Source organism: Apostichopus japonicus, chromosome 9 (genome assembly GCF_037975245.1).
Source record: "Apostichopus japonicus isolate 1M-3 chromosome 9, ASM3797524v1, whole genome shotgun sequence".
NCBI lineage: Eukaryota > Metazoa > Echinodermata > Holothuroidea > Aspidochirotida > Stichopodidae > Apostichopus > Apostichopus japonicus.
The window spans coordinates 14,433,239-14,450,319 of NC_092569.1; the positions used below are offsets into that span (position 1 = coordinate 14,433,239).

A 17,081-nucleotide genomic window follows, 5' to 3' on the forward strand; every position below is an offset into this window, starting at 1 on the left:
CAGCAATCGAATTTTTAAACTAACGTACGTCCAATAAAAGCACCCGTATACTTATTTTCTCTTCATGCATAGCCCTATCACATGCACTGGCATGCTCAAGTTTCCCCTCTCATCTCAGCACGATATTAGGCGATACTGAACGAGTAAAGGTCGTAATTTTGACAGCTACAACCTTTGAGCTCATTTATCTTATTAAATCAATCATTTAACAAAAGATTTAATCTTTTAAAGAACGAAAATATCTGGAGTACTGACTGGTATTTGTGATTATAATCTAACTTAGTGCGTGAATTCTGCAGGCTCAGAGAATCTTGTTTTGTTTTGTTAAATATATGCAACAGCATAAGATGATTTGAGTCGTTACAGGGCCTATCGTGAAGATTTCATCATGTTTACTCACAATACGCTAAAGTTCGGTCAATGATCATGTAAGTCTAAATTTCACCGCCGGGTCCTGCGTTAAGGTGGGGGGGGGGGTACTTGTAATGGAACAAACACCTCTGCCAGAAAGGTTTTGCTCAAATTGCTGAGTTAGTCATGAAACATCTGATAAATATGTCAACACATAAAGGGATAAGAAGGATTTGATACGATAGCCTACATTATGTCAATAATGGAATAGCAACTTCCGATATAATTATTGGTCTCGATTCGCTTGTTTCGGCAGCCACCCCCCCCCCCCTCTCCCTTGCATTCATGTATACGCCTCCACCCACGCCTCCATCACAGAAAATACCGGTGTTTTCAGCGAACAGAAACCTATAGACAGGGTTTTTGGAAGAACTACACATATTGAGATCTATGTGTACTGAAAACCAACAGTGGCTTATAGCCGAATGCTATTGAAAACTAGCATACACGATATGCCAGGTAATGGCAACTCTGTTCACATTCTTCTGAAAACTGTTTCACTTTTTTTTCTGGTAAGTCTTATTCGTGATATGTTTGATCAATTCCTGTGAAATTGTATTGATCCGTTGGATTGGTTACTACTCTATTGCACATTCACTTAAAATGTATAAATAAGATAAGTACTTCGATGAACAATTCATAGCACACCTGATACGGCGTCCTTAGATACTAAACCATAGCCGACTTAACGTTATATTTAGACCTAGGCCTAGGTTTGTATACATTTCGCTGAACTAGGCCTAACGTTAGGCCAAGGGTAGTGCAATGCTAGCAACAAAATGTACGTAATGTTTTCATTGGTCTGTACAGTCTACATAAAGTAAGATGAGTAAGGAATAAAGAGTACAAAATTTACAATTTGTCAAAGTATAATCTTTGAAGTGAAAGTAATACATGGCAGATGATATTCAACAAATCAAAATGCTTCATTATGCGGATGACCCACAAGAAGAATTCCAAATCATGAGTACTCAATGGGGGACTCCATCCTCCAAGAGGTTAAACACCATCCCTACCTTGGAGTCGAACTTTCAAGTGATCTTACCTGGTCAAAACACATCACCCAGTCGGTAGACAGTGCCAATAAAATCCTTGGTCTTATCAAATGTAAGTTTTGTAAATTTTTAAATCCCACATTGCAACCATCTGTAGTGTAAGTTAGGTCTAGCTGTTACTGTTAGGCCTTGATAGCTTGTAGGAAAGGGAATTGCTTCGGCATGGTTAGGTATTTTCCCTGAGAAGCCTTTATTGTTCACCACATTTATGATTGAGTTATTTTCACTATTGTACGTAGGTTCACAGCAAGTTTGTGTCCAGTCATTGCAGCTACATAAATTTATCACATGTTTGGAACGTGTTTGGAACAAAGTAGCTCCTATGAATGCTTGATGGATTGCTAAATGACACAAAATCATTGCAATATGAATCAATAGAGCTTCTTAAATGACTGGACTCAATAAGTGAACAGTTTTGAGAAGGGCAAGGTCAACAAAAGAGGGTAATATCTGTTTATATTAAATTCAGCGAATAGTGGAGAAATATAAAAGTCTATCTTTAACGAAGACATACGAAACATGACCAGACTGATTGTTTTGTAGTATGTTTGATCCAAATTGGAAGAATGTATATAAAGAAGGGTAGATGAGAATGTGTTAACACTGGAGGTCCTAGTTTTAGTTTGTGAGCAAAGACAGAGAAGAGAGAGCAGTCTTGCTTAAATGTCACTTAAATTGCATTTCTTTTCCTGTCTTCTAGATATTCTGATGACACAGATTGTCATACAGTGGAAGTGTCTGTAGAGTGAAATGAGACATTGGATAAACTGACGCAATGTCTGCAGATACGTAAGTGTGGTGTACTAACAATTGGAAACATTTACAATATGAGTAGCGGGAGTAATTTAAATGATGGTGTACAACCCTTGATAAGTAATTGAGTAATCTTCATGTATACCCAGTGCTCTTTTAATCCATTTGTTTTTTAAATTATTTGCTAGTTTACAAATAATTCTACTGTCTAAGTCTGCCAGTACACTGAACCGTGCTCAATTAGTTGGGGTTTACTTAAAAATGATTCAGTTCTTACAAATTTTGCACCTACATACTTTTGTTTATTTAAAAAATATCATCATTCATATGAAACAAGTTTGGAAAGAGATTATCTCTTATTGTCAAACCTCATCCGTTCCTTTGCAAGTTGTATCACATTAAATTGGAATGCAATTGCCTGTTACATGGTGTACAAGGTAGTGTACTGGATAGGTTTGGACTGGAACATTTACCAAAGAAGTATTCATTGACAACCTGTGGCTAACAGCCCCATTGCACAGCACAGAATTTGTAATTTCAGAGATCACTGGTTCCAAACTTTTCATGACAACAACTTCATGGATTGCTTGCAAAATTTGTTCAATACTGAAGACAAAACTAAGATTAACTCTCAACCATGGAAGAAGGTTTGCACAAGTGCAATGTTCCTCCCATCCCTAACCTGATGTCCCACCAAATTTACCCGCTCACCTTCACCATCCATGTGTACTGTCCATAAAAATTGATTTCTCTGACTTCACTTAGTACCTCCCCTACCCTATTCCTTCAATGTCAATTTCTTTTCCATTTATTTTGGCATCATAAAACTTTCTAAAAGGAACCCAAAGTATGCTCTTGTACCTTTGATTGACTGTAATTCACAGTGTTAGGAGGTTGAGGGATGGGCAGTCAAAGTTAGCAATTGCACATTCCTCAGCCGTGCATTATATTATCCTGGGTACAATATGTTTGTTTCTGGCATATCTTGAACTTGAAGCACTAACTGATGTTCATTAACCTTTCACCAACTGTTGACTCCTTTTTTCAGGACGCTTGTGAGAAAACTCCGTGACAGGAGGAGAGTCATGAAGGACTCCACCATGGAGATGACCTATGAAGATAGCACGGTGGAAAACATTGATGATGGAACGGAGGTAACCACTGGGGAACCATTTTTCTAGTATATGGTGGTGTACAGTACCCTCACAATGCTAAAAACTAAATTTTTCCTTTTAAGAGACAACAACAAATTAGGATCTCTTTGATATAGATGTGATTTCTTCCAAGGTTTGATCAGATTCCACCAGAACTGTAAAGTAACTGTTCAGTTACATTGTTCTCAGGAAGTCAAGATTCCCATCACTTTGTGCAGGTGGTACACTTTTACCAACTTTACCCTGAACTCCAGAAAATGGGTGAAATCGTTGTGACAGTGCTTCTGTAAAAAAATGCTTAATAATGTTCACACACTGTATATCAGTACACAGTAGCTCCATATGTACAGTATCACATCATGTGTAAAGTTAGGGCACAAATTGTAAGGCTACTGTAGGTAAATTTACCACCATACATAGATTAAGATGTCTAGTGGTTGTTCCTATATATTTAGATATGCTAACATGTTCTCAACGGTTCATAAATTTGCAGTATACATTAATAATTTGTTTACAATTTTTACAAATATTTGCAACTTACAGTTAGGGTATTTTTGTCTTTGAACACATATTTTTTATTGGTTACCTTACCAGCATATCAATCAGCAGATGTAGCCTGTAGGTTTGAATCCAGATTGGAGACTGGAATTTTTGGTGATCATTTCTAGATTTTGAAACTTCCATGTCTTTCAAATGTTGATATGAAATCATTTCAAATTTTCTGATGAGTCTCTTGTGGTGAAATTTAATGCAATTGACCAACATTATTTAAATTGGAATTAAGTAATTAATGTTGATCAACTTAATCAAATTTACTCAAGTAGTGAATTTTTTCTTTCTTCTGTATTTCAGCGAATGGAAGAACTGCAGCATGCTGAAGACCTCATTAAGAAGCTTACTGTTGATAGAGAGGAGAGAAGGAGAGAGGTCTGTATACTTACATTCCCTTTTCTTTTGTTGGGGGAGGGGGAGAGGGGGGGCAGAGGCGGTTATTGGAAAAGAGGGAAGAAAAAAAATCATTTGCAAAATGTCAACTCTCTCTGTGGTTTTTATGGAATGAAAGTATCCAAGTTACATGAAAAGTTGCACAACTTGAATGACATTGCATTTATTTTGTATATCTACCAGGGAGTAAAAGACAAATATACTGTAATATTTAAATCCAGACCCACCAGGGAAAATGATACCAGTGCGATCTCAAATTACCTTCATATTGTACCGTGCAAACGAGTTGGCATGTTCATTAGATTAAAGATATTTATGGAACAAACGCTGAAAAATTTCCACAAATTGGTTGCCATATCAGTCAAACGGAGCTTTACCGACCATGTCAACAGGCATATTGTAATTGAGCGACTTGAATAACCTTTATTTTGAGTCCAGTGTCACTTGACAAGTATTTTCATCAACTTAACCATATTTTTTGTCCGTTATGTTATGGCTTATTAGTTAAGTATTTTCATCATCTTAAGCATATTTATGTTCATTATATTATGGCTTCTTAGTCAAGTATTTTCAACATCTTAACCATATTTTACGTACATTATGTTATGGCTTGTTAGTCAAGTATTTTCAACATCTTAACCATATTTTTATGTATATTACGTTATAGCTTGTAAGTTATCTCATATATATAAATTCATGCCTCGCAGCTATCTGTTGCCCTGGAGCCCATGGAGGAGCCACCTCCTGTTGCTAGGCCTCGAAAAGCCCGGAGAAAGCAGCAAGAATCTTCCAGGGTGCCCGTCACCGGAGATGAAGATGAAATTCCAACGATACCAACACTTCCTGACACAGAGGAAGACGATGATGTCCGAGAGACAGCAGCTCTCGTGGAAAAACCTACCAAAACATCAAAAAGTAGGTTAATAACTCCCTACAGTGATTACAAAAGATTTTAGAAATTCTTAGTAAACAGTTTCAAAGACTTGATCATGTAAATTGACTATACTGTGCCACAAGAAATGATAGCTATTCTTTCACGATGGAAATATTCAAAACCCTTACAATACATATTTATGAAAAGCACTTTCTGATAATGTCAGAATATATCTTTGCACATTATTTATAATCTTTAATATTTTATAATATTTATAATTTTTTGACCATCTTTGTGTTTCATGGTTTGTCATGGTAGCAGAAGCTAAGCTGACAGCCGTTATCAGCAAGCAACAGATGTATTGCAACACCATAGCTTGACTGCTTGGAAGTCTTTTGAACAGATTAATAATCCTATAACCTGATGGTACTTTTCAAAATAATACTTATTATTTTTAACAAATACTGACAACATTGGATAGTGAATTGAAAGTTCAGAGGTAATTTTCTTACATATAAAAAGTGCTGTTTTTTAGAGCAGGGTTCCCAAGTGATCTGGAAATCAGGAAAAATCTGGAGAAAAAATAGGAAAAACAGGACAAGCGTCTTTTCTGGGTCTTGAAATAAAAGTTTGGAGTTAAGTCTGGAAAAGTGAGGGAAATAGCCTCATTTGAACACTTCTTATTGATATATTTTCATCACTCTCCTACTTCTAAAAATGTTTCTTTTTCTGCAAAAAAGAACAGGTTTGTTTGGAACAGTCAATGATATTTAATTTTCCATCCCTGACCTTCATTAAATTAAGCAAAGGCATCAGGTAAGCTCTATATGTGGAGATCATGTGCTTGATATTACAGCTGGATTTAGACTTACTAGTTCTTCACGATAAGACTTACTCAAACAAGGTGTTCAAGTGTTGTGAGAGTTGATCTTGAAAAATTCTGGAATTTTATGTGTTCTGAAAGGGTGAGAAGAACCGTGTTAAAGTTACCAGGAACTGTGACATGCTATTAGCATGTTACCAAAGAGAATTCATTCACACCATTCATTTATGATGAAATGGATAGAGTGTAATATTTTTTTTTTTTTTAAAGAAAGTTTCATATTATAAGACATGCTCATAGAATTGTTAAACTAAAAATGTTACTGAAGGTTGTAGTTTCTGGTTAAGTTTGTTTGGTGAGGGTGAGAGGGGAGAGGAGGGGAGTGGTTTATTGCCCTTTTGTGTATTAAAATTTTCATTTGTCTTTTATCGTCTTATATTTTACTATTACAGAAACTCCAAAACTGGCAGAGGCCGCTCTGAGAGTAACAGGGAAGGATTCTACCAATTTAAATGCTTCTATTCAGGAAAGAATCAAGAAGAGAATTATGGAAGCTAAGGTAATGTCAAGCTGATTCTGGTTTTGTTTGTAGGGAAATAGTTCAACCTTTTAGAAACATCTTTTTTCGTAGGTCACTAAAATTTCATAACATTGTACACTATCACAGGTCGTGTTTGGTAAAGTATCTTTTCAAATGGTATAGTGAAAGTTAAAAATGTTGAATGTTTTCTAGTTTACACTTCAGTGTGTTTAAGACTATCATGCAAATCTCCAGGGCAACCAACTTTGGGGAATCTAACCAATTGCAATTTGATTATTCACACATTTTAATTTGGTTTGGTAAAAAAATCTAGGAGATTATCTTGTTTTGAACAATGGCAATTTTTATTTGAAGTTATATCTGATTGGTTTGGTAAACATTGACAACCAACCTCCAAAATCTGTTTCAATATTTATGAACTCTTGATATTCATTTACATATTCACAATGCTTAAAGTCACATCTTTCAATCATGATAATTAAGTTACTTATATGGACTTACTTTTGCTCTCTGAAATTTCAAATTCTATGTCACATTTTAACTATGGAGTATATATTTGTCACCTTCAAACAAATGTCTTTTAGAAGGTTCTAGCTAGGAATCAAACATTGGATCCCCCTTTTTTTTATCATTTTTTTATCTCCTCTACTTATTATTAATCAAAATTATTCATAAACTTTCGTCTTGCAGCAAAAGGCAGAACAGTCTTTGAAGGAAGAGGTCCAGCGGGATCCTGATAAAGATCTCCCCGGTAGAAGACTCCGGGGTCTGAGGGCGAGAGATCTCGCCACGAGATTCGACGAGCCTTCCCTGGTAATCCATATCCACTCACCATAACACATAGATAAAGCATAGGAAGATATTGAGACAAGCATCATTGTGGACATACCGCTTTAAAATTGGCACAACTGCTTTAGAGAATAAATGCTTCCTGCATATGAATAAAACATTTGTGCTATAAAATATGTTAGTTTTACATAAGGTAGCTCCCCAGCCATGCCCAAGATTAACAGAGGGTACTGTTATGTCGGTCCTATCTAGTTCCATGAAACGTTACAAGCTGCAGTCTCTGACCGCAGATCTGAATGGTATAGTGAGTCGATTACTAGTGATATATACAATTTGTTTGTAATTATTCAAGACCATATCTGTTGAAACAGTTTCGAATTTTCAAGTCACCTTAATTTTTTTTTTTCTAAAACCCTTTTTTTTTTCATTTTGAAACATTGCACAATGTGGAACCTTAAACAAGTCAATCACCCAGCATGTGTGTGATCATATGAATCCATCTCGTTTTTCTGGTAGTGAGAACTTGCGGCCAATTTTGTGACAGTACTTTGAATCAGATATCTTTAAATGGAATAGACAACGTGCATGCTCGTGGAAGAGACAAAGGATTGAAATCTGTTGTTGTTACTCTTTATGCTGCTGCATTGGAATTACTATTATTGCCAGAATTGAAATATGTTTTGATTCCTATTTAAAGTGACATGCTGCCACCATATTGTTTGTGGCCTGGTATTTCCCCATTGGTTTGAATGTATCGAAATGAACGTTAAGTATCTGTTTCTTTTATATGTCTTTCTCATCAGTTGACGAAAGAAGAGATTGAAGAAGACAAGAAGCTTCAGGAATCCATCGCAGCCAAGAGTAAATGGAAAGCTGCATTTAAAGCAGTCAGGAGAAAGGTTGGTGTTCATCTGAACTAGTTGTGATTTGATAGTAGCAGCACTTATCGTTGTGGTGGAAGGTTGGTGTTCATCTGATCTAGTTTTGTTTTGATATTAACAGCACTTATCTTTGTGGTGCAAGGTTGGTGTTATCTTATCTGATCTAGTTGTGTTTTGATAACAACACTTATCTTTGTGGTGGAAGGTTGGTGTTCATCTGATCTTGTTGTATTTTGATATTAACAATACTTGTCATTTTTGTGGAAGGTTGGTGTTCATCTGATCTAGATGTGTTTTGATAACAACACTTATCTTTGTGGTGGAAGCTTGGTGTTATCTCATCTGATCCAGTTGTGTTTTGATATCAACACCAAATTTTTGGTGGGGTAAGGTTAGTGTCCATCTTGTATCGTAGTTGATTTGTCTGCAAAGCTACAAGTAGTCTAAAGTTGTTGTTTATTTGATATAGTTGTGTTTTTGACATTCTTTGTTTCATAAATGTATGGTGTATGTATGGTGTTATATGTTCAGTAAGAAGCAGCTACAGCGGCTACATACATCTGATGCAATGAGGTTATTGCTGTATCTCGTGCTTAACATTTTGGTCAATCTGAAATATTTAAAAGTAAATATTGTTTGACTTTTGTGTTTTGAATTTTCTTCCGTAGGAGTCAGACATACCAACAGCTGAGGAGGCGTACGATTTCTTCACTCAGACATTTGAACCGGTTCCCCCTGCGACAGAGACAGCTGGTCCTTCTACATCGGCAGAACCAGAAGGAGAAGAGGCAGCCGTTGAAACTCAGGAGGATGCCGGGGGGAAAATCTTGGCAGCTCATTTCATCGACTCTGATGATTACCTTCTGTTTCCATCGGAGATGAAAGGGGCGGAGTACCTGCCTCTTAGGGTCCGAGAAGAGAATGAAGAAGGCTTTTACTTTGTACCCGAACTGAAGCCAGGTGAGTTCACAGACCATGCTTAGAAGGTTACTTTAGCTACAGTAGTTGTGAAATGTAAAGAGGAGACAAAAACCACAACCATCACTTTTGGCTTACATGACAGAGATCTTTGTGAAGAATAGCTCATCCATTTCAGCTAAGAAAAGTGTTTCTCCATTTAGGAGATATCCTTTGTTTAACATTTGTGTCTGGTACAGTAGCTGTCATTTCTGTTACACTGTGATGTCATAGTGCAGTCTGAATCTGAAAGTTTTGAATTTCTCTTGATTTTTCTGTCCACATTTTCAAGGTAGATTGTTCACAGTTTTGACAATGAACCCAATGACATCAGTAGGTCATGTAAAGATCTTCAATAATTTAGATTCAGCATTTGAAAACAAAATTAAATTACAGGAAATATGCATTGTAATAAAACAAAGAAAAACATAAAAACTTGAAGTGCAGATGGCTAAATCGATTCTTTAGTCTTGCCTGTGAAGCGATTAAAATCTGTGATACGTCTCAAAATGAAATCAGAATTTTCTTATCTGTGTTAGGAAGTTGTTCGTTACATTTATCTCTGTCACATAGACCTATGATGACCATTGGATTTATCTCTCCTTGAAAAAAGAGATAACGCTGATTTGGGGGCCTACCACCTTTCAAATAATGTTGTTTGTTACTGTATATAAGATGGGCCAACTTTTAAGGAATATTCTGATCTAATTCTATACACATATGTATCCATTTTTGACTGGTCGTCAATTTCAGGAGGTTAGAAGTGTTAGTGTCTTGTATATGTTAAGTATATGTTTGCTGTTGCAGAACCACCCCTGAACATAAATGCTTAAGGGTAATTGTAGACATGACAATAATGAAAATGTGGACAATTATATTTGCGTAAGGTAGTGAGAAAGTTAACCAATTTATTTCTTAACTAAGCCGACTAAGTCCATTTTCTGTTGGAAATCAATTGAATTGTTTTAGTGACAGAAAAAAAGTGACAAAAACATTCACTATGACCCAGTCATGTAGAGGTTAAGAACATGTTCATGATCAAAAAGGGGTTTCTTGTGTTCTCTTCAAATGTTTGGCAATAGAGATATGAAGTTTTCTAGTGCATATAATAATTAATTTTCCTTGTAATTAAAACAACTGAAGAGTCTAAATTTTAATGCTGTTCACAGCCGAAGGAAGGAGAGCATTGTGTAACACAATATGCAAAATAAGTAATGTAACATTTGAAACATTTAAAATGGAATTTGTTACTTGCAAAAGGTGCCATTTTGATCATCCTTATCTTAGTTCCTGCCGAAGACAAAGTACCCGGAAACGTTCATCCCCGTTATCTCGAAGACGAAGGGTTTTATGTCGGCGTAAGACCAGAAGTCTCTGCCAGGAATCAGTATGCCATGGAAAATAGGTTACTGAGGAGACCTGACAAGGTAGGGAAGGGAATTCTTTGTCTCTGATAAAAGTGCGGCTTGTTAAATATCAGATTCTTGAGTGGTCAAAACAAACCCTTTCGAGCGATCCTCGGGTTGCTGAACCCTAGGGACGGAGAAGGACTTTCAATAATAATAATAATAAATGCAAATTTATATAGCGCCATATCCAGAGGGAAAACCAATGCTCAGTGGCGCTAGTGCTCAGGGAAGGCAGTCAAAAATATATAAGTTTTGAGTCTGTTTTTGAAAATGTTAACGTTGGGTGCCGACTTGATGTGCAGTGGAAGTGAGTTCCAAAGAGTAGGAGGGGCATTAGAAAGCAATCGTTGACCAAATGACTTGAGCTTCCACTTTGGTACATGGAGCAGTAGCTGATTTGAGGACCGGAGAGAGCGGGTGGTGGTCTTCCGACTGATCATGCTACTCATGTATTCTGGTGCTAATCCATGCAGGGCTTTTTATGTGAGCAGGATGATCTTGAAGTTTATCCTGTAGGAAACAGGTAACCAGTGCAGTTGCCGAAGAATAGCACATATGAAGCTCCATTCAAGTTATGATCGTGTCAGAATCTGGTTCATACCAGCACTCTCCTTTCGGTGCCTATTTTAAAGAGGCAAAAGTGTTATGACTATGCCCATTCCTGGTGCCCCCTACTTTAGCGTCCCTATGGGACTGATGAGAGACTCGGTGAAACTAGCACTCAACAATTCATATAGTCTCACCCAACAATATTATACCATAATAAAGGGTATAAACAACAGTCAACAGTAACATAACAGTGATATTATCACTGTAATCTGTATCTAGATCATGCACTCCATTTGTTACACAATGTGTAACAATATAACAGTTGATGTCTAGTTAGCAGTGTCTGAAATTACATATGCCCACAGTCATGACAACAAATTAACAGAGGGGGCTGTCATATCGGGCCTATTTATTTCTGCGAAACTTGACAAGCTGCAGTATATTACTACAGAACTATGAGTTGATTACTTAGTAGTACATACAATATTGTTCATAATTATTGATAAACAGGTCTATTTAAACATATTTTTGAGTTTTCAAGTGAAACTAATGATTTTCAGCACCTTACTGTTAGTTGTGTTTCCTAAATTTCCTGTTTGATTATGTATTGTACATTGGAAGTCAAACCAGAACACTCAATGTCACAACATGCAGAAAAGTAGGGGTTTTTCAACATTACATACTATTGAAGAAAGTGTGATCTACACAATCAAATGTATTTCATACAGCAGGGATGTGCTCAGGAATATTTGAGTGCTGGGCAGATTGTGCGGTAGTGTGATCCACACCCTGGGAGAGGGATCTCATGGGTGGGGTATCCCTTCCCCACTGGACAAATTTTGCACATGAAGTATGCTTAGGAGGTACTATTTTTCCAATTATGTGCCATGTATTCTCCCAGATATTGGTTATGGTAAAAAAAAATTAATTATCATCAAAAAAGTGCCGGGCGGAAATGTTTAAAATACTGCTTGTGCTGGGCCGCATTCAGAACTGCTGGGCGCAGCCGCCCGGTGCTGCCCAGTTTGAGCACATCCCTGATACAGTTCTTCTCTGTATATGCCGAAAGTTTCCTCCTTGATCCTCTAGCTTTAACTTTCTTTTCTGCCAAAAGGGATCTGCTTGGTTTGGTGAAGATGGCCTTATAAAAGTTTCTCCTGACCCTCTGAAGGACATTCCGACTAGACCGCACATACCGACCAATGAGGAGAGAGAAACGTCCCTGCAGACCATCTTCATGAAGGTCAGTAAGAGCAAGGAACGGTTATTGTGATTCCAAAAGTTTACAGAGGATGATACAACCTTTGATTTGATTTTTGTTTTTTTACGCCAGTGTTGGTAAAAGAATCATGATAATTTCATTCACTCGTTTCTCGGCGTAAAGAGATTCAGACACGTTTAATGTTTACCTGCTGTTAAGACAGAAACGGTGATTGGAATTACTGGCGTACAACGAGACGCTGTTTCAACTCTCATAAAAGGAAACAAAACTTACTTACATCGACAGGAATTGTTATAATCTGAAGTGAGAAGAGGTACATTTTAAGGTAACCATTGGTCGTAAAGGAGCATTTTTTTAGATCTGTTTTTACTAATTGTCAACTTTTGTTATCATGTTAGGACTACCATTGGCCCAACTTTTCTTGCCATCTTTCTCTTCTCCTTTCGCCCTCAGGCTAATGGCAATCTTGTCAGTGACAACATTTGCATTTTCTCTCTTGCTCTCACAGGCGATTCTAGCTGACCCCGACCAAGGTTATTTCTCGTCTCTGAGGTCCATCGATGCCTCCTATCAGCTGGATGTCGATGTCAACACCCTCGTCTTTACCCATCATTCTCTCTTCAGTAAAGAACATGTGCTTGCCTCCAGTCTCACTCAGATGTACGACCAGTACCTGAAACGTAAACAGAGAGACATGGCTAAATACCTCTCGGAAAAGGTAAGCGCTCTGTGATATTAATATATCCCATGTTGTATTGTTAAGGAGGAACAGTGGATAACCTAGTCTTTAACTGGTAGAATCAGACATGGCTAAACACCTCACTGAAAATTAAATGATGGAATTAATGTACTGAAAAGTGATGCATTACCTCATTCTAAAGGTAGGTATAACTGTGCAAAGTAGTCTCTAATTGTTACTATCTGAAATGGCTAAATCACTGAAAAGGTACATGATGGAAGTAATATATAGGTTGATGTATTGTTAGTTTGAAATTCTGAAGGTATTAGTATAAATGTGCAAAGTGTATTCTCATTGTCACTCTCAGACATGGCTAAATATATAAGTACATTTATGGAAAGTATAGATCACGTGCAATATTAATGGTATGGTAGCGCCCTCCATGGTATGCCCACTGCAGAAACGTTGGAGAACTCCATCGGTAACACCCAATTGGTCGTAACCAAATACATCTCTTATTGAGAGTTGCAGAGTTTCCAAATATACGTGAATATTACATGGCCTCTTCATAATGACACAAAACTTACAACCAAGCTGAAATGAATGGCTTTAACATCCCTGCTTTATTTTGCAGCTTGGAGCATTAAAGCAGGCTGCCAGATCCTTGCAGATGCAACTTGAACGAGATGTTAGTGAGGCTGTGATGGAGGACCTCCGACAGTCATGCCGAAGCTATAAATATGAAATCAGGTGAGGAATTATAGCCTATTTAAAACATCTTTGGGGACATGGAAGGTAGAATCAAACCTAACCAAACAATCGTTGCAGATCAAAGTGTTTGAGAAATATGTGGTGAACAACTGCCTCCCCCCCACAGATCAAAAAAAAAAAAAAAAAAAATCTACAATCTATATTTTTACTAAACACCTTGCTTTAAATCTTGTTATTTTGACTATTAGGGAAACGAGAAGAATTCGAGACCATGAGATGTTGAGAGACAGAACTTTACTGAAAAATATTCTCAAAACCTGGAAGCGAATCAAGGCTGTGAGGACGGAAGAGACCTGCACCAACACCCCTCTGAAGCTGAGCGTGAGACGGTAAAAATCTCAGTCTGTGACCGCAGATCGGAAATAAACTTTTGCTTGTTACAACTGGAAGTCATAAGTTAATCAATAATACAACATGTGTATGCAGATCACCGCAATAGTACAAGACTACTCTTGACAAGAGAGCTGCTATGAATCATGAGTCAAATCACTAAATTTTCAAATTTTGAAGTGACTTGAACAAAGTTTGTCTAACTTTTTTTTGCGGCAGGGATTATAGAGTGACGCCACTTAATGACTGGACTCTAGTCAGGAACTTAAAATCACTGGACAATGACTTGACTCAACAATAAAATTAAGTGACAGGTTACAAATCTGCTAAATGTCGACATGCCAGCTTTTTTGTCTGGTTTCTTACTCTGATAGTGAGATACCGTTAGTATTTATATTTTACAATGCTTCAATCGTCTGCTCATCATAGGTCAACATTGCATGCATGTTAATTACATGTATGTTTATAGCTTCAAGTCAGCACTCTCACGCCAGATACTTATTGACATATGTCATATGTGAGAAGTGTTAACTAAGTTTAAATTAATTAATATTAATAAATATTTACTAAACAGAAATCAACACTGACACTGTCTCGACCTACCATACTATCATAGCAGAAGTGTCTAGCCTAGCTTTCTTTAACATAAAGATAGTCAGGGCTACAGTTTGTTACTGTCGGAAATCATTAGTGCTGCAACTAAAAGATGACACTTTTTTTGTTTTAATGAAAATGAAAACCTTGATACAATGTACACTACCTACAGAGTTGAATCTTGGGAGATGTGAAACACAGTTTTGGTGGGCAGCCTGCTACTCGAGGTAAAATTGTCATCAAATTCTGGATGAGCTAAAACTAATATTTTCCATTCCTCAGGGAAGAAACAAGCAAAGCCGAAGATGAAGAGATCTGGAGGAGATGCCTGGAAGAAGAGACGGTGGAGATTCAGGAGGATTACGAAGAGGAATATGAGAAGAGGATGGGTCAATACAAAACAGCATTAAGAGAATGGAAGGAATACCTCAAGAATAAGGTAACGTTTGAAAAAATGAGAAGACTTTTCGTTTATCTATTATTCATCTGTGAGCTTGACAATAATGTCTGTGATATAACTGGCCCTCAGAATGTGGTTTTCAGCTTCTAGTGCAGATAATTTTGACCTCTTGAATGCTCCTTTAATTTTGATCCGCTTATGTTAGGACTGGACAGTTCGGCTGAATTAGCAACAGACTTGTAGTGTGTTTTCACAGTATGCTCTCCCATTTTTCACCCTTTCAAAATTTCTTTATGATATTTATGTAACAAATTTAAATACAAAGGTATCCATATTTCTTAATCACTGCAGAGAATATTTTCCTCTTTTATTTATTTCAATATATTTCAATTTCAATTTTTTATTTATTTCAATGTGCTTATCCTTTGTTTTGTTTTTTATAGGTTTTGGTCTGTTTTATAGTCTTCTCATGTTTTTAGATTTTTGTGTTTGTATTTTACATACTGTTTAATTTTCGTTTATGTGTTTTCTAGACTTTTTATTCTGTCTTTTCTGTCTTTTTTATATTTTTTAGTTTTTTTAGTTTTTGTAAAGCGCCTAGAGGCTTTTTGGTATTTGGTGCCTATATTAAGAACTTATTTATGATGATTATTATTATAATTATATGATTATTTCTCTTTAGAAAAAGAAAAGGAAGAAGAAGCAGGGTTCCCAGGAGAATTTAACAGGAGATGAGAATGAAGAAGATGATGATGAGAATGAGGAGGAGCCGGTGGCCAAGCCGCTCAAACCAGAGTATGAGTTTCTGGAAAACGAGGTTAGGGAGTCTGTTCGCCAGAAGATGTTGAAAAACAGAAGGAGACCAGGTGAGGAAGTTTGACAATCGGACTCTCTCTTATCCCAATTTGAAAACTCTTAGGGCCATGATCTTCCATAAGGACTTTGCCATGACTGACCAGAATCACACCCTTCAGAATCCATGCTCAGACTGTATGAAAGCTAGCCAACTAAATAGATCATGTTGCAAAACAAATAACTTAACCGATCTCCGTCTCCACGCGCCAAAACCCGTAGTAAACTATCCCACATTTGCAAAAATCCCACGACCTACTTTGCAGACTGTCACTCTACCCCATTCGAGAGATTGTAAACATGTTGAGAGTTACTGTCATGTATGGTTAAGTGCAAAGTTCTTGGTTTGGAAACAAAGTTTGCCTGGGATCTGTAAAGTAAACTTTACTTTTGAACTTTCAAGTTGTTTTTTCTTTTAGTGTTTTTCTTTTTTCACTTCTTTCTTTGTCATTTTTTGTCTTTTACAGGAGAGCCTTTTATTACTCCAGAACTTAATAACACTGCCATCATCACCCCGACCCACGAGTGTCCCAGGCAGGAGCAGCAGAGGCGGGCAGACGTCCAAAAGTGTCGGTGTTTCATCAAAGTATTTGTGAACGGCAAAGAAGTCTCAAAGACGAGCGTAAGGTAAATGGCACGATGATGTCGTGACATTGTTGAGTCAAACTCAAAGAGAAGGAATGAACATGAGCTAAAAGACTACAAGAAAATATTTTAAAAAAATACAAGGGAACAGTCTGTTGGTCACATTTGTGCTACAAACTTGCAAGAAAACATGAAATCAAACTTAGGGGCTGAGTGAATCAAACCTAGTCCCTTGGACAAAATCAGAGGTATTTCACACATTACTTGTCATCATGTGTGGATCCACAGGGCTGAGGAGGGTGTACACACCCATTTCAACCCCTCACAAAAAAGTTCAAAGTAGCAATTAGCACACCTTGTGTGTAAAACTAATTTCAAACCTAATATAAGCTCTAAATTTATCTCCGAATGTACCCTTACACTACTAAAATTCTTAAAATCCAGGATCCTGTCCTGTGCATCTGTGCATCAAATCTATTAAGTATCTGAATCTTGGCTGGATATTGA

General features: G+C 37.0%; 1 protein-coding gene across 2 annotated transcripts in view; it reads left to right on the forward strand.

The window, feature by feature from the left end:
• Positions 1–865: 865 nt before the first annotated feature.
• The window catches only part of LOC139973521 (coiled-coil and C2 domain-containing protein 2A-like), a 37,120-nt gene continuing 20,904 nt past the window's right edge, over positions 866–17,081 (forward strand). The window contains exons 1-17 of one of the 2 annotated variants that reach the window (XM_071980256.1): positions 866–923; positions 2,167–2,255; positions 3,268–3,373; positions 4,226–4,300; positions 5,026–5,233; positions 6,468–6,574; positions 7,247–7,369; positions 8,149–8,244; positions 8,895–9,186; positions 10,471–10,610; positions 12,256–12,384; positions 12,872–13,081; positions 13,677–13,792; positions 14,002–14,142; positions 15,020–15,176; positions 15,820–16,003; positions 16,457–16,616. In XM_071980256.1, the coding sequence (XP_071836357.1) occupies positions 2,242–2,255; positions 3,268–3,373; positions 4,226–4,300; positions 5,026–5,233; positions 6,468–6,574; positions 7,247–7,369; positions 8,149–8,244; positions 8,895–9,186; positions 10,471–10,610; positions 12,256–12,384; positions 12,872–13,081; positions 13,677–13,792; positions 14,002–14,142; positions 15,020–15,176; positions 15,820–16,003; positions 16,457–16,616 (2,258 nt within the window). In that variant the 5' untranslated portion in view covers positions 866–923; positions 2,167–2,241. Of the gene's footprint in view, positions 924–1,600; positions 1,910–2,166; positions 2,256–3,267; positions 3,374–4,225; positions 4,301–5,025; positions 5,234–6,467; positions 6,575–7,246; positions 7,370–8,148; positions 8,245–8,894; positions 9,187–10,470; positions 10,611–12,255; positions 12,385–12,871; positions 13,082–13,676; positions 13,793–14,001; positions 14,143–15,019; positions 15,177–15,819; positions 16,004–16,456; positions 16,617–17,081 lie in introns of those variants that run through there. The other variant, XM_071980257.1, reaches the window with a different exon arrangement.